Source organism: Dama dama, chromosome 9 (genome assembly GCF_033118175.1).
Source record: "Dama dama isolate Ldn47 chromosome 9, ASM3311817v1, whole genome shotgun sequence".
Taxonomy (NCBI): Eukaryota; Metazoa; Chordata; class Mammalia; order Artiodactyla; family Cervidae; genus Dama; species Dama dama.
In genome coordinates this window covers 20,263,898-20,285,186 of record NC_083689.1, presented here as the reverse complement: position 1 = coordinate 20,285,186, position 21,289 = coordinate 20,263,898, and the positions used below count along the sequence as shown (strand labels likewise).

General features: G+C 63.1%; 4 protein-coding genes across 7 annotated transcripts; 1 reads left to right on the top strand and 3 right to left on the bottom strand.

The window, feature by feature from the left end:
* Positions 1 to 309: 309 nt before the first annotated feature.
* On the top strand, positions 310 to 1,735 carry CTXN1 (cortexin 1). Its single transcript, XM_061149277.1, has 2 exons — positions 310 to 379; positions 729 to 1,735. Exon 2 carries the CDS (start codon positions 749 to 751, stop codon positions 995 to 997), a length of 249 nt encoding a protein of 82 aa, XP_061005260.1. The 5' UTR covers positions 310 to 379; positions 729 to 748; the 3' UTR covers positions 998 to 1,735.
* A 1,198-nt stretch (positions 1,736 to 2,933) lies between these two features.
* Positions 2,934 to 5,727, bottom strand: SNAPC2 (small nuclear RNA activating complex polypeptide 2). Its single transcript, XM_061150485.1, has 5 exons — positions 5,538 to 5,727; positions 4,485 to 4,604; positions 4,265 to 4,333; positions 3,661 to 3,991; positions 2,934 to 3,571 (listed from the first exon to the last, which is right to left on the bottom strand). The coding sequence occupies exons 1-5, from the start codon at positions 5,718 to 5,720 to the stop codon at positions 3,249 to 3,251; spliced, it is 1,026 nt and encodes a 341-aa protein (XP_061006468.1). The 5' UTR covers positions 5,721 to 5,727; the 3' UTR covers positions 2,934 to 3,248.
* An 806-nt stretch (positions 5,728 to 6,533) lies between these two features.
* Positions 6,534 to 10,405, bottom strand: TGFBR3L (transforming growth factor beta receptor 3 like). 3 transcript variants are annotated; one of them, XM_061150484.1, is made up of 7 exons: positions 10,015 to 10,405; positions 8,926 to 9,062; positions 8,542 to 8,850; positions 8,088 to 8,214; positions 7,825 to 7,983; positions 7,570 to 7,660; positions 6,534 to 6,670 (listed from the first exon to the last, which is right to left on the bottom strand). In XM_061150484.1, exons 1-6 carry the CDS (start codon positions 10,082 to 10,084, stop codon positions 7,575 to 7,577), a joined length of 888 nt encoding a protein of 295 aa, XP_061006467.1. In that variant the 5' UTR covers positions 10,085 to 10,405; the 3' UTR covers positions 6,534 to 6,670; positions 7,570 to 7,574. The 3 variants fall into 3 exon arrangements, with proteins under 3 accessions (XP_061006467.1, XP_061006465.1, XP_061006466.1); XM_061150482.1 differs by having other exon boundaries at positions 8,088 to 8,850; XM_061150483.1 differs by having other exon boundaries at positions 7,570 to 7,642; positions 8,088 to 8,850.
* Positions 10,406 to 10,508: 103 nt separating this feature from the next.
* On the bottom strand, positions 10,509 to 20,190 carry MAP2K7 (mitogen-activated protein kinase kinase 7). Of its 2 annotated transcripts, XM_061150479.1 has the most exons (12): positions 19,969 to 20,190; positions 18,039 to 18,086; positions 15,045 to 15,186; positions 14,824 to 14,890; positions 14,590 to 14,703; positions 14,368 to 14,487; positions 14,165 to 14,272; positions 13,890 to 14,069; positions 13,716 to 13,796; positions 13,450 to 13,592; positions 12,868 to 12,913; positions 10,509 to 12,754 (listed from the first exon to the last, which is right to left on the bottom strand). In XM_061150479.1, exons 1-12 carry the CDS (start codon positions 20,090 to 20,092, stop codon positions 12,620 to 12,622), a joined length of 1,308 nt encoding a protein of 435 aa, XP_061006462.1. In that variant the 5' UTR covers positions 20,093 to 20,190; the 3' UTR covers positions 10,509 to 12,619. The 2 variants fall into 2 exon arrangements, with proteins under 2 accessions (XP_061006462.1, XP_061006464.1); XM_061150481.1 differs by lacking the exon at positions 18,039 to 18,086 and having other exon boundaries at positions 19,969 to 20,189.
* Between the last annotated feature and the right edge of the window lie 1,099 nt (positions 20,191 to 21,289).

Sequence of the window (21,289 nt, the reverse complement as noted above, 5' to 3'; positions counted from 1 at the left end):
TTTAGGAGTGCTGGTGGGGGTGGGAGGGTGAAGTCCTTGGTGCTCACGGTTCTTTGGGACCGGTGGTCTCTGCAGCAGCTCAGGGCGGGGCCCGGTTTTCCCGGTGGGCGGGGCGGGGTCGCGGGCGCGAGCGCCGCTCCCTGCGCAGCCTCCGCCCCCCGCGGCGGCCCCGCCCCCCGTCGCCATGGGAACAGCCGCGGCGGCCCGGCTCGCGCGCTGCTCGCCTGCCTCGGTCTCCGCGGCTCCAGGGGCGGGTGGGGTGGGCAGAGCCGGGGCCGCCGCCGCGGCCGCCGCGGAGAGGCCAAGAGCGGACAGGGTGCGGGTCCCGGAAGACAGCGCGGCTGCCGGGCGCTGGGTCCCGGTCCCGGTCCAGGCCAGGGTGAGGGGCGCTGCGGGACGGGGGTGGTGGGGGAGGGGGGTCCCCGGGACCAAGAACAAAGGGAGTGGGGCGGGGGAGCCAGGTCGAGCCCCCGCCGCCTCCCCGGGCCGTGCGTTCGCACCTGTTGTGCGCGGACCGGCCGGGTCGGGGTTTCCTCTCCTTGTTCATAGCGTCCCCACCTGCGAGCACGCCCGGAGTTGGGTGCCCGCGGGCCGGGCATGGGCGTAGCCCCGGGACTGAGGCGCAGGCGGGGGCTGGGACTCGGCAGGGAGTGGGGGGAGGGGGCGACGCGGGGGAGAGGGAGGTCGCAGCTTCATCCCCGCATCCCGGGCGGGCCCCTCCTCCCCAGGGCGCGCGGCGATGTGAGCCATGAGCGCGACGTGGACGCTGTCCCCCGAGCCGCTGCCGCCGTCTACGGGGCCCCCGGTGGGTGCGGGCCTGGACGCGGAGCAGCGCACCGTGTTCGCCTTCGTGCTGTGCCTGCTCGTGGTGCTAGTGCTGCTGATGGTGCGCTGCGTGCGTATCCTGCTCGACCCCTACAGCCGCATGCCCGCCTCGTCCTGGACCGACCACAAGGAGGCGCTCGAGCGCGGGCAGTTCGACTACGCGCTGGTCTGAGTGGTGCGGCGCCCCTGGCCGGCCCTCAGCGGGGTTTTTTTCCCAGGGCCGCCGCCAGGCCTGGACCGCGCTCGGGATCCTGCCCCGCGAGCCCGCAGCCCGAGTGGGGAGGACATGAGGAGAAGTCCAAGCCCTCCCCGCTCAGACCCCTCCCATCTTCCCTCCTGGCCAGGCCTGAGCCCCACTTCGTGCCTTTATCCTGCCCTGTCCCGCCCCTCCACCCCCAGCGTGTAGGTGTTTCTCTGCTGTTGTCCTGCCGCCCAGCAGCATGAGTGTCCTGTCCACTCCTGGATTCGGAGACCCCCATATCCTTTCCCTTCCTCCTTGTTCTGTGACCATCCTCACTCCCCACCCCGCGCAACCCCGCCCGTAAGCGCTGAGCCCCTCCTCGGGTTTCGGCCTTGCCGGGCAGGCTCTCCTGGGCTCACGGGGTGGGACACTGCATACCAATATGCCCTGCGCGGCCTGCCCCGGAGACAGAGCCTGAAGAGCGACAATGGCTGCTGTGTCCAGGATGCGTGGCTCCTTCCACGGGAGGAGAGGGCAGACAGGTTCCCTCCCGCCCCCAGCCCAGGCCCCAGTTCAGGTCAGCGCGCCCCTCCCTCTGTTACCACCTCCACCTTTCTTTGGCTCCCCTGCTACCTCCCCCGATCCCTCAGCCACACACCCCTCCCCAGACCCTCCCCTGGCCTCTCACTCCTCCCTGCCTCTGAGCCCATGCTGTTAATAAAAGCTATTATTGAGCGCTTACTGCATGCCAAGCAGTGTGCTGAGGTAGCGACTCTGCACTTGGCCTCTTGTATTTTCAGGATCCTGTTAGCATCGTCATTCTACAGGCCTGGGGACTCGGGTCCAGACAGGTTCAGTAACTTGCCAGAGCTAGAATCTGAACCCACGGCTGACTTTTGCACACTCTTAAGAGCTGCCCAGGGCTGAGAAACACCCAGATGCATGCTCTGGGGAACTGAGGCTAACCATCTCTAATTCCCCCCATTCCAGAAAGAGCCAAGACCACCCTTCCTTCCCTTAACTTGGGGCAACTCTGGGGGCCATTGATGGACTTAGCCCGGTAGGGAGCTGGGATGGGGCACCCTCAGCCAGCCCTGGAGGTTGTCTCTGACACCTGACGTGGCCTCCTGGTACTTTGACCATACCTGCAGCCCCAGACCACTCTGACCTGATCCCTCCGTCCCACCATCAACTTCGGGAACCTCAGGTCTGGTGTGGTGGGGCTGTGGTCATGGAGTGGGCTGGCTCCGTTCCATGGCCCGCCTGGGAGAAGTGTTGTGCGCCCTGGGGGAGCTGTGTGCAGTGTGTGTGGGGAGAAACTGAGTGTTGCTATAAAAGGAAGGTTGTGTGAATGCACAGGCTCCGTGAACAGAAAATTCGCCAGCTCTTAGAGGACTGGTGAGATCTGGGGGAAGGCGGTGCTGTGGGAGGACGCCTGGTGCCCCGGCCCAGCCCGAACCAGCCGGTCCCTGCCCCCGCACCCTCAGGGAGGCTGATGGAGGGGGCCGGGCAGGGGGAGAGACCCAGGAGCACCCCTGCAAACATGAGGCCTTTGACAGCCGCCGGGAGCCCAGCCCTGCCCTCCACCCAGCTGTGCTCCCTTCTCTGCTCCTCTGCTCCCCCTCCAGCTCTCCCTCCTTCCCCAAGGCCACCTCAGGGACTCACTCCCCTCCCTCCAACTTCCTGACACACGGGCAGCCCACCCCTCAGTCTCCCCTGGCTGGGGACCTGACTCCCCCACCTCAGTCAGGCTCAGGCCAAGACCCTCCAAACAATCACCTAGGGTCACTTCACTGCCCACCGCACCCTCCTGCCTGACAGACTGCCCTCAGACCCCAGGAACTCTAAGCTGTGGTTCTCCAGCTCAGATTTTCCCTCCAGCATTTTGAACCCTCTCCCACCTCTAACTCACAGGAGAAAGAGTCAGTCAGGGGGGTTGACAAGAACTTTATTCACCATTACAGGACACGGGATACTGAGCTTCGGAAGGGGATGAGGAACCAGTAGGGGAAATATTTGACGGTGGTGTTAGCCTAGCCAGTTGTATGGCTGAACCTCTCCTTGTACATTTGGGCTTCCGTCTCTGAGACCCCCACTGTATCAAGCATGTTAAGGCCACTGCACATTGCCTCAGGGAACTTCCACTGTGGCAAGGGCCTCATGACAACCCAGGGCCAGACCAAGCAGGATTGAGGGTCTGGGGGCTCACCGAGGTCTGGAGTATCCCCTGCCTGCCAGGCCCCTACCTTGCCACCTGGCCCAGAAGCTCCAAGGGTACCAGGAACGGGTTCAGGGGGCACACCCCAGCCGCTTGCCAAGAGGTTATGGGCTGGCTGGAGCCAGCATTCTCGGGGGCCTGAGGAGTGGCCTGGCCAGTCTCCTCCTGACCCCTGGAACCTGCCCCGCTATCCTCAGTTCTGGACGCCAGGCCCCCACTGGCAAGGTCACGCTGAGGGGCCGTCAGATGTCGGTACATACCCGACATGTGTTCAACCAGGGTGGCGCAGGGCAGACGGGACAACTCCTCAGGAAGCGCCATGAGCAGGTCAAGGACCACAGCGGACTCTGGTGAAGGATGGAAAGGGGATGAGTCAGGAGGGAGGGGCTGGCCACCAAAGAACCCGCCCCCAGAGTGCCGGCTCCTCCCTCCTCACCAGCTGCGGAAAGCTCAGGGACCTGGCCACCGCGGGAGATGGATGACAGGTACGTGTAGATCTTCTCAAAGTCCACAGAAAAGTCTCCCTCAGCAGACTGGCCAGTCAGGGACTCGGAGGATGCATCAGGAACAGGGCCTTGCGTCTTGGGGGTGGAGCCAGGAACCTCATGCCCTCCGGAGGCCTTGGGGGCGGGGCTGGAAGCCTCAGGACCCAGGTCCTCCTGTCCTTCAGGGGCGCTGAGGGGCAGTAGTTTCCCGCAAGCCTGCGTGGGCTTGGTGGGCACCGAGTGCAGGAGGTTGATGGGCTCCGTGGCAGCGATGCCGAGCGCCTGGCAGGCAGAGAAAGATCAGGGAAGGAAAGGCGGAAGTGTCCCCGCGGGTTACTCCCCTGCCCTGCAGGAGAAAACCTTCAAATCCATTCCCTCCCCCCCCCCCTCCAACCCTGAGGAAGGCTGAGAGGGTGGACACGGAGGCTAGGGTGACCAGTGACAGGCCAGAATCACAGAGCTGGCAAAGGGAAGGGAGCCAGGTCCAGCTTAGACTCATGTATATGACCCTGTCCTCCGGGACACCCCCATCCTGCCTGGAGGGAATGGCTCTACCTGTGAGAAAGCCACAGTAAGCGCCTCCTCCAGTGGGCCTGTTATCTTCTCAGCCAGATCCATCCACACCTGGGTGGAACAAGCAGAAGGTACTTAGGGATTAATCCTCAGGAGTCCCCCATACCCTACTCCTCCCTGGAGCTCCCCTGTCCAGATTATCCCCCCGAACTCCCACCTCATTCCCCAGGGGCCAGCCCTGGGGAGCCTTGCCCCAGCTCACCTCGATGGGGGCTGGGGTCTGTGTTTCCCAGCGCCTTGGACCCTTTGGGCCACCTGGATGTATCCTCTGAATGGCCTTCCGGGCCACTCGTCCCTTGAGCTGCCGGAGAAAGTCCTCGATCTGGGAAGTAAGAAGAGGCCAAATGGACCTTCTAGAACCCAGGGCTAGGCAGTCCTGCCTGTTCCAGGGCTAGCCACTGCTGCCTAGCCTCCCGCTGGCCAGGGGTTAAGGGTCATAGGGACTCTGCCCGGGGCTCTCCGGCCAAGGCCCTAGGCATGACCAGCTACCTGACAAAGATATAAGGCCCTGGCCGGTTCTGGCTCCTCCCCGCAGCCACAGCCCACACCCGTGGTTAAGTACTATCCAAGTCACCTACCCGCTTCTTCCACTCCACTCTATTTCCCTGACTCCCACTTCAACCACATTCCCGTCCAGTCCTGCTGCGACCTGCACCCATTCTGGGAAGTGAAGGAAAGTGTTTGTCGCTCAGTCGTTGCCGACTCTTAGCGACCCCATGGACTGCAGTCCTTCAGGCTCCTTTGTCCATGGAGTTCTCCGGGCAAGAATACTAGAGTGAGTAGCCATTCCCTTCTCCAGGGGATCTTCCCGACCCAGGGATCGAATCGGTGCCGCCTGTATTGCAGGCAGATTTCTTCACCATCTGAGCTAGCAGAGAAGACCCATTCTGGGGCCTCCGAACAAACTCAGAGCTCGCCCCGCCCCTAAATTTTGCCTTCGCTCCGCCCCTCCGACTTCTGCGACACGACCTCCTCCTCGCCCCGCCCCTCGACTCACTCTGTCCCGCCCTCACCCCGCCCTCAGCTTCTCGCAGCCACACAAGGCCCAGCCTTGCACTAGTCCCGCCTCCTCCGCCGTTCTTCCGGTTCCTCAACCTCGGCCTCGTCCCCGCCTCACCCTCGACAGGCCCACTCCAAGGCCCCGCCCCCAAGCCTCACTTTCGTCCAGCCCACCCTCAAGGCCCGCCCCTCTGCCAGCCCTGGACACATCCTAGCTCCGCCTCCAGCCTTGCTCCCATTTCGGGACTCTTCTCACCTCGGTCTTGCTCCGGCCTGGCAACTCTCGGGCCAGCTCGGCGGCGTCCAGCTCTGGTTGGCCCTGTCGCGCCTGCAGTAGTCGTAACAGCTGCCGCTTTTCGCTGGCTCTCCAGGCCGCGGGGCCAGTCACCTCAACCAGATAGCGCCTCGGGATCGCTCGCCGCCGCTGCGGTGGCTTCATGCCGGTGAGGCGGGTGAGGGCGTCGGCGTCGTTCCGGAGTGTTTCCTTGGTGGGCGGGGTTACGGCGGCCTCTGGGTCCAAATGACCCCGCGCGGAAGCAGAATTGGATGGGGGCGTGGTTCTGCGTTTGCAGGCCGTTAGGGAACTGCCTACAGCAGAAGCGATGGGGACTGGTATCTAACTGAGTCTAAGGACCCCACCGCCCGCATTCTGTCTCATTCGTGAACTGGAGCCGAGACCTTAGATCTCATCCCTTCCCTCCATTCCAGGAATAAGTCTTGTGAAACTCCTGTTATGTGCTTTGTAGCCAAGAACCTCAGCTGTGAAGTCGGATAGCCCAGATTGGTGATTTAAATGATGTGACCTTGCCGAGCCTCAGTTTCCTCAGCCGTAAAATGGAGCTAAAATCCCGCCCTTGTCTATGCTCTGAGGAGGGTAAGGTCAGGCAGGAGGGATTAAGGACCTTAAGGCTAGACGGAGAGGAGCTTGAAGCAGAGACTTGAGCTCGAGGTCTTAGCAAGGGCAGGGTCCGGGCCGTGGGAGTGGAGAGCGGAGAGGTTTTGAGAAGGCCGATGAGCTGATGCAGCTTTGGAGGAGGAGACGAGGCTAAGCTGTCAGGATTGGGTGTTCCCTTTTGTTAGGGACAAAATGCCCGTGGGCGGTATTTGCACACGTGTATAAGGGCGTGTGAGCCCCGCCTCAAAGCCCCACCCCTCCAGTCTGGACCTCTTCCGGCCCGGAATCCCCACCCCCGCGGCACGCGCACGCGCGGACCTCAGAAAGCCTCAGTCCAGGCCAGAGGTTTATTTTGGGCCCAGGTGGGAGGGTGGGAGGAGAAGCAAGGAGGGCGGGGCGCAGCGATTGTAGTCCCATCGAGTCCCAGGTACTGGCGGGCCTAATACGAGGCCGTGGCTGGTTTGTCTCCGGATCCTGCTGTGGGCTCTCCATCTCTGGAAAGAGGCGACTCAGGCTGAGCGGGGAGAGGACGCTAAGGCTGGTCACCCCCTTCTCAACCCATCGCCCACCGCCCCATCAGTCTTCGTGGCCGGGTGAAAGTGGATGAAACTGGGGAGAGTCTGAAACCCGAATTCTCTTTGCCTAGTGCCTGTGTGAGGTGTTGAGATCCTTTCTCACGACACTAAACCCGCAGTCGGCTACGGGTCACCCACCACCTAAGTTCGAATCCCAGCTCCACTAAATTTTTGTGACCTTTGGCAAGTCCATTTCAGAGAGTGCCTCATTTTCCTTATATTGTGGGGATTATAGTACAAAGTTTTTGCAAGGATTAATATGCGTTAATCATTTGGAACTCCGCCTGTCAGAAAGAACGGGCTGCTGCTGCTGCTAAGTCGCTTCAGTCATGTCCGACTCTGTGCGACCCCATAGACAGCAGCCCACCAGGCTCCGCCGTCTCGGATTCTCCAGGCAAGAACACTGGAGTGGGCTGCCATTTCCTTCTCCAATGCGTGAAAGTGAAAAGTGAAAGTGAAGTCGCTCAGTCGTGTCTAACTCTTCGCGTCCCCATGGACTGTAGCCCACCAGGCTCCCCCATCCCTGGGATTCTCCAGGCAAGAACACTGGAGTGGGCTGCCATTTCCTTCTCCAATGCATGAAAGTGAAAAGTGAAAGTGAAGTCGCTCAGTCGTGTCTGACTCTTCGCGTCTCCATAGACTGCAGCCTACCAGGCTCCTCCATCCATGGGATTTTCCAGGCAAGAGTACTGGAGTGGGGTGCCATTGCCTTCTCCAAAAGAACGGGCTATGAAGATCATTGTCATCACCTCCCTCCTCCATCTGTCTTAACCAGCCCCACGTTACACTCTCCCTCCTTCCTGTGCCCCGACACTTACCTGCCTCACTGGGGCCTCCTGGGCGGGGGGCCGCTGGGCGAGGCTCTCGGGGGCTGACCGTGGAGTTGGGGCGCTGGAGAAGAGAGGGAAGCTGAGGAGTAGAGGTTGCGGTGAGCAGGGCCGGAGCTAGGGCGACCCCTGGAGGCTGCTGCGGGCGTAGCGGAGGCCGGTCTAGGGATGTTCAGGGCGGAGCAGGCCGACGCGCTGGAATAGACTGGGGGCCAGGCGGAGATCCCGGAGGGCGGAGATTGGTACCTGAGTGCGCGCACACGAGGCTCAGCCCGGCGGCCACAGCGGCGCCCAGCACGAAAGCGGCCAACACTAGCGCTACCACCGGCGCGGGCTCCAGGGCCTGCGGGGCCGGCGCGGGAGACTCGGGGAGCACAGCTCTGCCGGGGAAGCCCTTGGGTAGCCCTGTGAGAAGTACAACGCTAAGACTGGGATCAGGCCTCAGATGTCCTCCCCACCCCTCTTCTGGACCCCAGAGGTCCCCCCGCGGAGCACTGCTGCGCGCTCACTGGGGGGCAGCCGTGGCACAGTCACCACGATGGGCTGCGTCAGTGTGTGCAGGTGGGGGCTGTCAGCACCCGGGCTCTCATCGCTCCCACTGCCGGCGCCCGCGCACGCCTCATCCTGAGGCAGACACTGCAAGGAAGGGGGCACAAGAGACGGGAATGTCAGGGGCCGGACTCCACGGACTGGGCCGCAGGCAGATCTAAGTGTCCAGCACTCTGTTGCAACCAGGGATCGCATCACTAGAACCCTGGAAATCTGGCCCTTCGGACGTCTCTGCCCCCAACCCCAGCCTGAGACCCAGTACCTACTCCCAGTTTCAAGATAACCACCACCCCCAGGTCTAAAAGCACCCAGATGTCCAAACCCTAAGGAGTTTCTCCCTCGGATGTCAGAGGCGCTTGCGCCCAACCCTTGATCGGCCCGGGCGCCGAGGTTCCCGGTCCTGCGCCCGCGCACCGGGGACAGAGGAGGCATTGTCAAAGGCGCAGGCGTCCAGCGGGTTCTGCGGAGGCGGCGGCAGCGACTCAGTTGGCAGTGCAGGAACTGCACAGAGGCGTTGAAGACCGGGCGCAGGCGGAAGCTGAAACGCGCGGGCCGGGCGGCACCGAGGAGCGGCCGCGGTGGCGGGAAGGTGACCGAGGAGTCGGCGGAGCAGCCCCCGCGCAGCAGCGCCAGGGCGGGGGCCGGGGCCGGCCGCGAGGACGGTGTTACGGAGCAGCGGTGCAGGGCCAAGCCCCAGCGCGGGGAGGGACGGGCCAGGGACGCCTGGGGGGCGGGGTCGCCGTCAGGATCGGCAGCCCCCACCTGCCCTCACCCGGCCTCCGTGCGTCCCGCGTCTACCTGCACAAACACCCGGCTGTCCGCTGGGACCTCGAGCGGCCCCGCACGGCGCGGGAAGGCATCCTCCGCGTCCGACAGCTCCAGACTGAAAAGGGGTCGGCGCAGCCAGGGCCCGGGCGCCGCAGGGAACGGGGGCTCTGGCGGGGAGAAAGAGTGGCACAGGAGAGGGAGGACGCGCTGTCTCTTGGTTCCCCCGGCCAACCTCCCGCCTCTCCTGCCTTCTTTGGAAGATGGATGCAGTTGTGGTGGAGGATTCACCTGCGCTCGGCTCTGTGCCTCACACCCTCAGCCATAAAGCTGCTGTGATGTACCCTCTGGAGACCCCCAGGACGTCCTAGCCCAGCCCCTGAGCCTGGACGCAAAGCTGCACCTTCCTGGGGAGGCGCCCCTTTTCCCAGACCCCGTCTTCTCCACCTGCAGCGGGCAAAGGATCCCCGGCGGGGGCGGGGCTGAGGGGCGCCTGACGGTGGATGGTCAGTCTGGGTGAGCACAAAGGTCCTCTCCTCCCCCCACCCACCCAGGCCCAGGGACTGCTTTGGGGTCACAGCAGGGCCGTCTAGGGGGGACGATGCTGACCCCACCCTTTCCTTTCTAAGGGTTGGGGATAACAGCAAGCGGGTCTTCCTCCAGCCCTTTCGGCATCATGGAAGCCCAGCCTGGCCACCAGGGTCCAGGGCTTTTCCCCATTTCTGGTTCCTCACTTCTGGACTGAGGGCAGCAGCAGCAAAGGGAATAGGCACCGGGGAGCCCCTACTGGGGTGTGTGGTCACCCCACTACCCCCATCTGCCTTCAGGAGGCACTCGACTATGTTCTTCTCAAAGGATGTTATCTAAACGTCCAGGATCACCCGTGCACAGTACCTAAGATCATTTGTGCAGACCACTCCCCTCTCACAGCCCTTAGCCTCACCATGGCTGCTGGGGAGTTTGAAGTTGGGGATCCAAGACAACCTGGAATCGGGGGTGGGGGAGACCCCACCTTCCACCCACCCACCCCCATTCCCCCAGGCAGGGTAGATGAGAGGTTGCGTTGATAGGGCAGCACAGGAACGGGTTTGTGCCGGACCATGTCCCCTTGCCTGTACATACCAGCTGGCTCGCTGGGCAAGGTGGTGGTCCCCGGGAGCAGGGCCAGCAGCAGGAGCGCGGTGCCCAGCATGCTGGCCTGGCTGAGGTGAGCGCGTACAGAGCTGGTGGCAGAGGCGCCAGCCAGGCAGCACCCACACCCAGGAGGTGGGCAGGCGGCCCTGTCCTTGGCTGGGTGGCCACTTCAGGAGGCAAGGAGCGGGGGCGGCAGACTGTTGGGTCGACATCAGAGCTGGTGCCCAAGGCCTGCCAGGATTAAGGGCTCTCCCACCAGACCTGTGGCTATCAGGTTAGGGGGAGGTCCCACACACTGGCCATTAAGTATGCGGCAAGTCACTACAAACAACCCCTCCAGCCCCCAGCCCTGCCTCCCCTCACTGCATAGGCCTTGTCCACTAGAATGGCTCCCAGCCCCCCACTTCGCAGGTCAGGCCTCAGGACCCCTTCCCCTTTTCCCACCTTGCTGCCAGGCTCAGGACACACACCACAGACTCAAGTGGAAGAAAAGGGAGGGGTTTTATTCTCAAGCGTCTAAGGATTTACAAACGAGGGCGTTTTGTTTTAAAAAGGGATGGGGCAATACTGGCGGCCTGAGAAGGGGTGGTGGGCCGATGGGCTGGGCCAGGCCGCCCCAGGCCCCTGGCTGCCCACTGCCCTCTGCCTGGTTGAGAGGAGGGTGGCTGGTGGCTGGTGACTGGGAGGCGCGGGGAGGGAGACAAGGGGTGGGGGAAGGAGAGGCTCCCATTTAACACTGAAGGGGAGGGGGACATGGGTGGACACTCACACACAAAACAGAAAATAAAGTTAAATAAAAATTAAACCCAGGCAGCTGGCCTCAGGCCTGTGCGGGCCTTGGGGCTGGCCACGCAACCTTCCCGGCTACCCAGAAAGGCCCCTGGCAAGGGAGGGTGGAGGCCATGCCTACTGGCCCCACACCCTGCCCCCCTCCCCTCACAAAGGGGACTGGAGCAAGAAAAGGTGGCCACCCCCTGGGGCGGGGGACAAAGATGACTTCGAGTACTTTTTAAACATGCGGCATTTTGTGACTACCCTAGTAGTAACTAGATTCGGTGAGATAAATGGAGGGTACAGTGATGCCTAGTCTAGATTGCTTCAGCTACATCCAGCGAGGTTCCTCACCTTTGGTGTTGGTTGGTTTTTGTGGTTTTTCTGGGGTTTTCTTTTCCCTTTTTTTTTTTTTTTCCTGTTACGTTATTTTGTTCTACTGTCCACTTGATTCGCATGCGTCACCAACAACAAGGAAACAGTCCCTCCTGCTCTGGCTGCTTGCTGCCCAGGGCCCCAGGGACGCCGGGGCCTCAGGGCAGGCTGGGCACTGGCCAGCTCTGGGTGAGTCGAGGGGCACTCGTGGGCCACTACGAGGGCGTGACTGCCTGTACACGCCCAGCCCTTGGCCTGCTCCCACCTCTGTCCCTGTCAACACATTCTCGAACCCCCGCGTCCAATCCGTGCACCCTCATCCCTGCCTCCCGGGGCCCCATGGACCCCCTCCTGTCACCCGTTCCCTCCGCCACCTCCCTGCCACACCAGCGCCGGCTGCCCTCCACCACGCCCCGCGCCTACTGTCCCTGAAGGCCACCCTGTGTGGCCATGGCCCCTTGGGCTTCCTCCATACCCCCTGAGGTCCTCCACTCACCCCTGCAAGCTTGGCCAGTCTCCAGCCCTGAGGGAGGAGCAATCCCCCACCCCCAGAGCCCACCTTTGGGACTAGTGTCTCCCAGGTGGTGGCCCGAGCCCCCACGGCTCAGCCCCCAGCCCAGCCCCCCAGTACCCACAGGCGGTTCGGGGGGCTGCCGCCACAAGCAGCTAAACACGACTTTGGTAAAAGTTTCTGAAGGTACCAACAAAGCCCATGAGAACAAGCTCTTCTCCTCCCCCCACCCCCAAACACCCCACCAAGTACAATAAAATACAATAAACTCCAAAAAGGACCCCCTGAGATCAAAGAGAGAGAGAGAAAGAGAGAGACCAGCCCGGGTCCGGCTGCAGTCACAATGTCCAGCCCGCCTGCCGGGGGAAGGGCGCCCGCCAACTGGCTCATCACTGGCCAGAGACCTAAGTGGACCCAGGGGTCCTGCCGGGGGTGGCAAGGCCTGGGCCAGGAGAGAGGCAGAGGCAGGGAGGGAGATGGGGAAAGCCAGAGAGGTAGAGAGGGAAGTGGCAGAGAGGGAGATGGAGCCAGGGCGCATGTGTGCATGGAGGGGGCGGTGGGGACAGCGCGGTGTGGGGGGTGCAGGGAATGGCGGCTCTCTCCCTACCCCTGGGGGCCGCCCCAGCCCAGAGGTTACAACTGAATAAATAGCGAGACTGCTCGCGGCCTGCTGTCTTCCGTTCACAGTGTCTGTCGGGGTGGGGGGACGTGTACGGCCGGCTGATCCCGGGACAGGAAAGGGCTGGGGCCTGGCAGGCCCATCTGTCCACAGCTGGTGGGCAGGGAGTCGGGGGTGGGTCGGCGCCCCCTACTATCTGTCCTCAGCCCTCGTCGGCCGTCCGGGTCCCAGGGCTCCCCTGGCGGGCAGCTGGGGGACTGTGCAGGGCAGGGGGGCCTGAGGCCGCGTCCCCCAGCGGGCCGGCCGCCGCCGTGCGGCTACCTGAAGAAGGGCAGGTGGTGCTGGCTCAGGACCCCGCTTGTCCTCGGTGACTCGGTCTTCGCCATGACATCCTTGAACCAGGACGCCACGTCCACCTCCAGCGTCTCGTAGCGCTTGATGAAGCTGTGTTCCTGGGGACCCAAGGGGGTGGGGCTCAGGACCAGGGTGTCTCTTCCCTGGCCGCCTGGCCTCCAGTGGGGCAGAGGTTTTCGGATGGGTTCTGGGAGGGGTCCTGGGTACTCACAAGTAGCTTATTATACTTTGGTCTCTTCCTGTGATCTTTAGTAAGGCTGGAGAGAGAGAGAGAAAGGAGAGAAATGAGAGCTGGGAGAAGGGGCCTGGCTGCCCGCCCCACGGAGTCAGGGCTGCTGGATCTGCAGGCCAGAGCCCATGTCCTCCCCACCCCCCAGCCTTGTGCTGACAGAGGGGCCAGGGGTGGCACTCAGGCCCCTCATCTGTGACAGAAGCCTGACACACACTGAGATGCCCATGGGGGATGTGGGGGGGTGGTGGGTAGATGGGTGGGCTTCCCCCCCAACTGAAGCTCCTGTGTGGACCCAGCTCTCAGGCCTGGGACACCTATGCTCACTCATAGTTCCCTGGCGAAGCCCAAGAACCACCCTGCCAAACACCCCAGGGCTAGGGGTCCCCTGTGGCTGAGTCTGGACCCAACTTCTAGCCCCTAGGGCTTGGGCTCTGGCTCCAATCTGCAGCCCCCCACCCCCATCCCAGGGGGCCCTTCACCCCACCCCAGTGGCCTAAGCTCAGGGTCATGTCTAACCTTGCCCTGCCTTCCAGACTGGAGGGCAGGGCTGGGGGTGCTCACCAGTCTTTGACGAAGGACTGGAAGTCCCCCGAGAAGCCCATGTGTCCAGGCAGGAGCGGGGGCTCCTCTTGGAGGACTTTGGTGAGGACCTCGAAGTCCGTCTTGCAGTTCTTGTAGGGGAACTGTCCTGTCGCCAACTCCACCTGGGAGAGAAATGGGCAGGGCTGGGCTGGCCAAGGAGGAGGGGGCCCTGCTCTTCCTGCTGCCACTGCCTGCCTCCACGCCCCGAGAAAACCCAGCCTCCAAAAGCCGGGGCCCCAACTCACCAAGGAGATGCCCAGGCTCCACACATCGGCCCGGATGTCGTAGTCGGGCTTGGTGGGATCCGGGGGGTCGATGCGCTCGGGCTGCCGGTGGGAGGTGGGAGAGGGTGATGGACCCCTGGGGCTGGGGTGGGTGTGCCACCCCTCCCACTGGCGTCCCCGGGGCCCCCCACTTACTGCCATATAGGCGGCACAGCCAGCGCTCCGCGTTTTGGCTTTGGAGTCGACCAGGCGGCCACTGATGCCGAAGTCACAGAGCTTGATCTGGCCCCGCTCGTCCAGCAGGATGTTGGAGGGCTTGACGTCACGGTGGATCACGCCATGCTTCTCCTTCAGGTAGTAGAGCGCCTTCACAATCTGCAGCGTAGGCAGGGGAGGGCACTGGTCAGTGACATGGAGGCCGAGGCTGGGGGGGCACCTGCCTGCCCACCTGCGCCCTCCAGGCCACTCACTGCCACCGTCATCTTGCCCAGGATCCGCTCAGGGATGGGGCCCTGCATCCGCTTCTTGAGCTTCTCCGCGCACGTGCCCATGAGCTCCATGGCGATGAAGACATCCGTCTGCAGGGACAGCAGTGGCTGTACCCCTCTGCCCACCCAACAGGCTCAGGGCCCGGGGGAGGAGATGGGGGGGTTGGGGGGAGCCCTCGTCTCACGTTGGTGATGAAAGTCCCGAAGCACTGCACAATGTAGGGGCAGTCGTGGCTCTTGAGCACCACGTCCAAATCCATGAGGATCCTCTTGTTCTCCTCCTTATTCCCCGAGCGCCGCATTTGCTGCACAGGACAGCCGAGGGCTTAGCGTGGAGCCTGGGGCGCGGGGCCCCCGTGGGACATGGAGGGGGTTGTGCTCCCATGGGCAGGGCGTGGCGGGCTCACCTTGACAGCGATGACGTGCCCCGTCTTCCGGAAGCGCATCTTCCACACCTGGCCACAGGTGCCGCTGCCCATCTCCCCCAGGTTCTCCAGGTCGTTGATCTCCGCCTGGTAGCGCTGGTGAGGAGAGCCAGGGCTGGGGATCCAGCGGGCCTCTGCCCTCACCCCCGGCCCACATCTACCAGCTGTGTCCCGCCCACCCTCCCTGGGCCTGCCAAGGGAAGTGTGTCACGTTACCTGGCCCCCGATGGTCAGGTAGCCCGTCTGCTTCATGATCTCCTGCAGCTTCTGGTCAATCTCGATGCTGAAGGGAGAGGGAGTGGGTGCCGGTGGAGGGGGGTCCTGACCAACGTGAGATGACCCCAGCCCCCAATACACAGAGGGTTCCACAGAGTTCACCAGCGCCACCCTGAGGCTGGCCCTGCGCCCCCTGATCTCCCATCCCCCAGGTGGCTCACCTCTCCATGCTGCGGGGTGTGAACAAGGTTGAAGGCAGCCCCAGCATGTGGCGGGGCCGGGCGGGGGGCGTGGGGTGCTGCGGCGAGCTCTCGGAGGATGGTGAGCGGCTGCCCCCATCGTTGGCCAGTGGGAGCTGCAGGGCTGGGGGGTGGTGAGAACCAGGGGTGGGGAGGGGGTTAGCTCCCGGCTGGCCCCAACTGCAGGGTCTGGCGCCCCCATCCTTCCCTCCCTGGTATCCCTCAGGTGGGCCAGCACAGCCCCCAGCCCTGGTAGACGGGGCACGCCCTGCTCCTAGGCCACTCTCGGGGTGCTTTCTCCCAGCCCCCCTAACTGGGAAGGGCTTGTGGCGGGCTGTGGGGGAAGGGTGGTTCCCAGAGGCTGAGGGTTCATCCCAAGTATTCCCTGATAGAGAAAGGAGGCCCTGAGGCTGCTAGTGGACCTCCGGCAGGTAGGCCGCCCCCACCCTGGGGCCCCTTCCTCCCCACTCTGCCCGGTAAGAGGCCCAGGGTCACTGCCCCCAGAAGGTGGCAACGCTGAACTGGTGAGAGAGTGGGTGAGGGACCCAGGCTTCTGGCTGCCTCGCCTGTTCTGTTTCAGGGTCAGGGAGGACTGCCCTCTGGCCAGCAGACTCTGTGAGCCTCCGGCCTGGCCCGCAGAGCTGGGGCCAATGCAGCCAGGGCAGGAGCCCGAGCTGGACCTGTGTCCTTCAGGTAAAGGGAGCCAGGTGACCCAGCCCCTCCAGGGGCTGGCAGGGCTCCAGGGATGGGGGCCAGGCCAGGAGGGGAGCTCGGTTCTTTCCAGAAGCCTGCATGCGGACAGCTTGGGCATGCTACAGGCAGGCGGGCAGGCAGCGGGCAGGCAGCGGGCACCCCAGGACGGGCAGGCGGCGTTAGGGGACGGGAGGGTGGGAGACAGACAATGGGAGCTGAGACTTGGGGCCCAGCTGCCCAGAAGAGGCTCTGCAGAGACAGGCCAGAGAGGAGCTGGGGACAGGAGAGCAGGCCCCTGATGGACAAGGAGCCTCCGGGCCAGGCAGGCCACAGAATGGGAGCAGAGGCCAGAGTGGCCCTGGAAAAGATGGACGACTCTCCAGGGAACCCGTGAACCTCAGAGACCCTGGCACTCGGCCTCCAGAAGGGAGCCCCTGGCTGGGAAGGCCGAAGGTTACAAGCACCCCCCCCCAGGTTCACCTCCCCTTGGAGAATGGGCTGGGAGCTGGGCGGGGGGGCGGGAGCGTCTCCCCTGCAAGTTCTGCAGGCGCCTGGTGACGTGGGCCCAGTGACCAATGGGTAGACAGATACAGTGTGGCTCTTGGCGCCCAGGCAGTTTCTGTGCCCTGCTGGCCTACGACCTTGGTCGCAGCCAGAGCGAGGAGCAGACCTCTGAGCCTGGCCTGTCAGTCCCAGGAGGGGACTGGTGAGAGTGACAGAAGAGCTCTGGGAGCCCGAGGACGTGGCTGAGCCCCGTCCCCTTCCCTGGCCCAGAGGTCTCTCCGGGGCCCTCCCTGCTCTACCACAGCCAGAAGTCTGGTCCTAAACCCTCCCTCTCTGGCTGGACACTCTCCAGGGCTCCCAAAGACCCTCAAGCTCTGGGACCCTGGATCCCTGGCAGGCTGCCCCACGCTGTCATCAGCTCCCAGGGTGAGGACCACCCCCCTCCCCCCCTCGGCCTCTCTGTGCCCTGTCGGCCCCCCACCCCCACCCCTCACACAGTCCACCGGGTCCTCTGAAGGCTCCCCCAGAGCCTGGGGCCAAGGCAGCTTGTGTGGGGAGAGAGGCTTCCAGCCGGTCCCACAAACTGAAGCACGGTAGGCGTTTAAGAGGAGCTGGTGCAGGATGGCTGGGGGGTAAGGCGGGGGGAGGTATACAGAGGCCCTGAGAACGGAGATCACACAGGTGGTGCCGGGCCCACGGCAGGTCAAGAAGGCCGAACGGGAGCGAGAGACTGACGGGGAGAGGGGAAAGAGGAGGATGAGTGAGCGAGGGTGAGGGAGACACAGGGCGGTGGGGCGGGGTGGAGCATGCAGCCTGCCAGGCTGTCAGCGAGCACACGCGCGCACACACACAGGGCACGGCACGAACCCACAAGCACGTGCAGACGCCACGCCACAGGACCGACAGAGCCAGCTCTCCCTCCTGTTCACTCACACACACACACACACACACACACACACACACACTTCCCAACCCAGTCCTATTCCACACACAAGGATCAATGAGGCCAGCCTGCCCTCCGTCCCCCACCTTCCCCACAGGCACCCCTGGCTCCCTCTTGGGCCCTGGGGGGCTGTTTCCTTCCACTCCTGTGCTCCCCCACCTCCCAGGAGACTTTGCTCAAATGCCACCTTCTCCCCAGGCTTCCCAACTGCCGCACCCACCCCCCCCAACCCTGCAGAACCCATGACCCTGCTCCACTGGGCCTTTCCTCCAAGGCACAGGGCCTCTTCCACTTCTCCCTGCCCAGAGGACCCCCCAACCCCCAGGGCCTTCCACCCCCGGGGGAGCACCAGCCCCTGGAACAGAAGGGCTCCCTCCAGGCCTAGCACTGCTCAGCACGGGGTGGGGGCGACATGGGTCCGCTGAGCTGATGAAGTGGGTCAGCAGGTGGGGAGCCCAACCTTCCCTCCCTCCACTCACACACACACACACACACACACACACACACACACGCCTGCAGGCACGCGCACAGGCACCCGGGACCCCCTCAGCAGGCGACAGACTCCTGGCAGGGGAGGGAGTCTGTTTCCTCCTGCGGGGGGTCCAGACCTGAGCCCGAGAGGAACAGAGGAGCAGGAGGGGACAGGACACAGAGGAAGTGCCCGGGTGGGCCAGACGTTGACCGTGTGGTTGGAGAGAGTGAGGGTGGGACAGGGGGACGCACACGCACACACGGAGCATGAGGGAGGAGGGGAGGAGGGATGGCATTCTGCGGCCGGGGCAGCGGTTAGGTCAATGGTGCAGAGATCCAAGCAGCGATGATAAAAAGGCTGGTACCTGCTCGTTGGGACGGGGCAGGAGCAGGGCTTAGAGTGATCACAATAACTGGATGGGGAAAAGGAAGAAAAAAAAAAAAAAAGAAAAACAACACCACGATAAATCACAACAGAAACAACTGATTTGTCCAAAAGAAAAGAAAATCAAATCATAACAAGGAGGAGGGGGGAGGCACGCGGCACCAAACTGCAGAGAACAACAGAGATGGGAGGGCTGAGAGGATGGGATGGAGCTGACAGACACAGGCACCAGGAGGGGGCTCCCCGGGGCATGTTCTCCGTGGGCCTCCCTGTGCCTCCCTGCCCATCTGGGACAGCCTCCCTGCCAGGCACCTCAGGCCCTATCCGGGCCTGTCTCATCCACGCTGGGGCTGGAGGGGGAACAGCGCTGAAGAGCCTGGTGGGGACCCTCCAGTCCTGGCTGGGCTTCCTACCCCACGCAGAGTCTTAACACAGCATTGCTGCCTCAGGGCTCTTCCCGGGCCCTTAGAGACCCCTCCCCACTCCAGTAAGGAGCCCACACGGACCAAGGGCAGAAAAGGGAGGGTGGGGAGTGGACCATACACGAGAATGGGGGGTGATGAGGGAGTGGTGGGAGTACCCAGATGAGCAGCTATCTTCCCCACCTCTTAAGATGGGCCGACAGGGAGCTACATAAGCCACAAGAGTCATAGCAGTGGGGTTAACAAGAAGGGGAATTTGCTGGGTCAAGAGAGACACAGAAAGCATGTGTGGGAGGGGACTTCCCTGGTAGTCCAGTGGTTTATACTCTGCACTTCCAATGCAGGCAGGGGGCACGGGTTCCATCCCTGGTCATGGAACTAAGATCCCGAATACCGCAAGAAGTGGCCAAAAAAGTTATATAAAGAAGAGAAAGCATGTGTGGAGATGTTCTTCATCAGGTCAGTAGGAAGGGGGAAAATCTGACTCCCTGTGAGCTTCCAGGATGTGCGGAAGGGTTCCGCAGGACGTTACAAGCAGACTAGATGTCGCATGGTGATCCCGGGCCAGGCGCGGGTGTTGAGGGGCAGCTCTTGACGCCAGAGGACAGGATTCCGGACAGACAGGCGCTGAGATTGTGGGATCACAAAGGAGCGGTACGTGTGTATCTTGGGATGCCCAGGTAGCCTCACACTGGCCTCAGGTGTCCCTGGGCTGTGTGTGGAAGGGGGAGTCACTTGATTCAAGGTGACAAAGTTGCCACGCTTGAAAGCTGCGTATTTATTTCTGGAGAATCCAGAAAGATGGTGGCAGTGAAACTAGTCCGAGGAGTATGAGGAGGGGCCTGGCTTAGGTGGGTAAAAAGGTAGGTGGCAGGAAGTCTGCTGAACCAGTGACAAGATCTCAGCGCGGGAAGAAGGGAGCACTAGACACAATCACAGGGGCAGTTATACGTGGTCCAGCGATGTCAGGTGTCCCCAGGTCAGGTGCACTTGTGTCATCTGCTGAACCCGGCTGACAAGGACCCAGGTGGCAAGGGAGGGGACCTCTTGACACAGTCTCTGAGATGGCGACAGTGGAATCAGCTGGTGAAAAGGGATGTGTACACGTATACGGAGGAGCTGGATGTGGTCATGGTTGCATGGAGTAGGAGCACCAAGGCTCAGAGTAGGTGACAGAGGCTCCGAGGTTCCCGGTGATTGGGGGCGGGTCATCAGATGGAGGGCCTCGCCCTGGAGCCGGTAACTAGGTTCCCAGGCCCCATTAAGGGGAGCCCCGAGGCAGGGTGAGGACTGACGGGGAGCTCACGGGCCCCACGACCCCCGGGTCACCGTGACCCTCTCCCCGCAGGCCGACAGCGGGGAGCCGGGCGGAGAGGAGGAGGAGCAAGAGCGCCCCGGAAGCGGGGGCGGGGCCTGGCGGCGGGGGCGGGGCCTCCCGCGGCGCGCGCCCCGCCCCGCCCGCCCCCTCCCCCATGCCGCCGTGCTTACTGGGCCTGGGCCGCTGGGGGCTGATATCCAGGTTGAGGTCGATCCTCCGCCGGGCCTCGCGGTTCTCCTGCTTTAGCTTTGCTTCCAGGCGGGACAGCTTCTGCTCCAGGGAGGACGCCGCCATCTTCCCCGCCGCCGCTGCCGCCGCGCACCGCCCGGCCGCCCGTCAGTCCGGCAGACAAACACCGCACTGCGCCTGCGCTTGGATGACCCCGCCGAGCCGCCGTCTCGCTCTGCACGGCGCATGCCCGGGGCGCGCACCCGCCCTTCCCGCGTGCGAACCTCCGCGCGTGCGTGCTTCGTCCCAGCCGGAGGGGTGACGCCTCCTAGAGCTCGCGGATGGCAGCGTACACATCCTTCCAGTGTGATGCGCATGTGCAAATCCCCGAGAGCTCCGGCAGGAGGCGCTGTTTGAAAACTCACTCACCATTCAGTTAAGAGCCGTGGGAGGAGAAAGCAGCGCGCAGGCGTACAGAAGGGGAAACGAGAGTACGCGCGTGCCGTCTGCTGCGCATGCGCGTTCCTGGCCCCTCGCTCGCTTGCGCTCTCTCTCTTTTTTTTTTTTAAATTTCCTGCCGCTGTCCCCGGTGGTCGCCAGGCTATCCTCAGACTCGTTCTTTCTTTTCCCGGCTGGCCCTAGCTGGCACCCACGCCTTCCAAAACTGCCTTTCTCATCTCGGACAGTGCTTCGTTACGGTCCCTGTTGTGTTTAATTGCTGCTTACTCACCATAATTAGGCACCTGTGGGAAGCCCTTTCCATTTCAGCGGGGTCAGGGTTGGCCACGAAGACTTGAAGGATGGGCGGGGTAGGGTTTGGGCCACTGCCTGAACGGTGGGAATCCAGCGGCGTGATCCCTGCCCTCAGCGACGTGGGGCCAAGGTCAAGGCTAGAGAGTTCCAAGTCAGACTGGCCGTGGGAAATTTGAAGACATCCCTCATCTGTTTAGCTCCTGGACAATCCAGAGTTAGGACCTGGGGTTTGGTTCCTCCACCTGGTGTCTTCGCCACCTACACATTTTCTTCAGCTGGTCTGAAGAGTGCTGGGAAAATGTCCCCATCGGGAACCCTGGGGCGCCCAGGTGAGCAGCTTGCTTCTGCTCTCTGGTGCCTGGAGGAGGCTCACATGTTGGAGACACCATGGAGGTGGGGATCCCAGAAGGTCAGGGTTGGGCAGGCTGTGCCAAGGCCCTGCCCACTCTAGCACGAGAAAACTGATGGGTGTTGAAGGTTTCTGATGACTCTCCTGGTGACAACTTACGGGTGAAGCAGATCCAAAACTGTGGAGCCATGAGAATAACTGAATGTAAAGGATAGGCAGTT

Coding starts and splice junctions, on each gene's coding strand:
- CTXN1 (XM_061149277.1), top strand. CDS start 749: ATGAGCGCGACGTGGACGCTGTCCCCCGAGCCGCTGCCGCCGTCTACG.
- SNAPC2 (XM_061150485.1), bottom strand. CDS start 5,720: ATGAAGCCACCGCAGCGGCGGCGAGCGATCCCGAGGCGCTATCTGGTT. Junction 4,334..4,484: donor AGACCCCAGCCCCCATCGAG/GTGAGCTGGGGC, acceptor TGTTCCACCCAG/GTGTGGATGGATCTGGCTGA. Junction 3,572..3,660: donor CCCTGAGCTTTCCGCAGCTG/GTGAGGAGGGAG, acceptor ATCCTTCACCAG/AGTCCGCTGTGGTCCTTGAC.
- TGFBR3L (XM_061150482.1), bottom strand. CDS start 10,084: ATGCTGGGCACCGCGCTCCTGCTGCTGGCCCTGCTCCCGGGGACCACC. Junction 8,851..8,925: donor ACAGCCGGGTGTTTGTGCAG/GTAGACGCGGGA, acceptor CCCGCCCCCCAG/GCGTCCCTGGCCCGTCCCTC. Junction 7,661..7,824: donor CCTCGTGTGCGCGCACTCAG/GTACCAATCTCC, acceptor TCTACTCCTCAG/CTTCCCTCTCTTCTCCAGCG.
- MAP2K7 (XM_061150479.1), bottom strand. CDS start 20,092: ATGGCGGCGTCCTCCCTGGAGCAGAAGCTGTCCCGCCTGGAAGCAAAG. Junction 14,891..15,044: donor ACACCCCGCAGCATGGAGAG/GTGAGCCACCTG, acceptor CTCTCCCTTCAG/CATCGAGATTGACCAGAAGC. Junction 12,755..12,867: donor CAAAGTATAATAAGCTACTT/GTGAGTACCCAG, acceptor TTGGGTCCCCAG/GAACACAGCTTCATCAAGCG.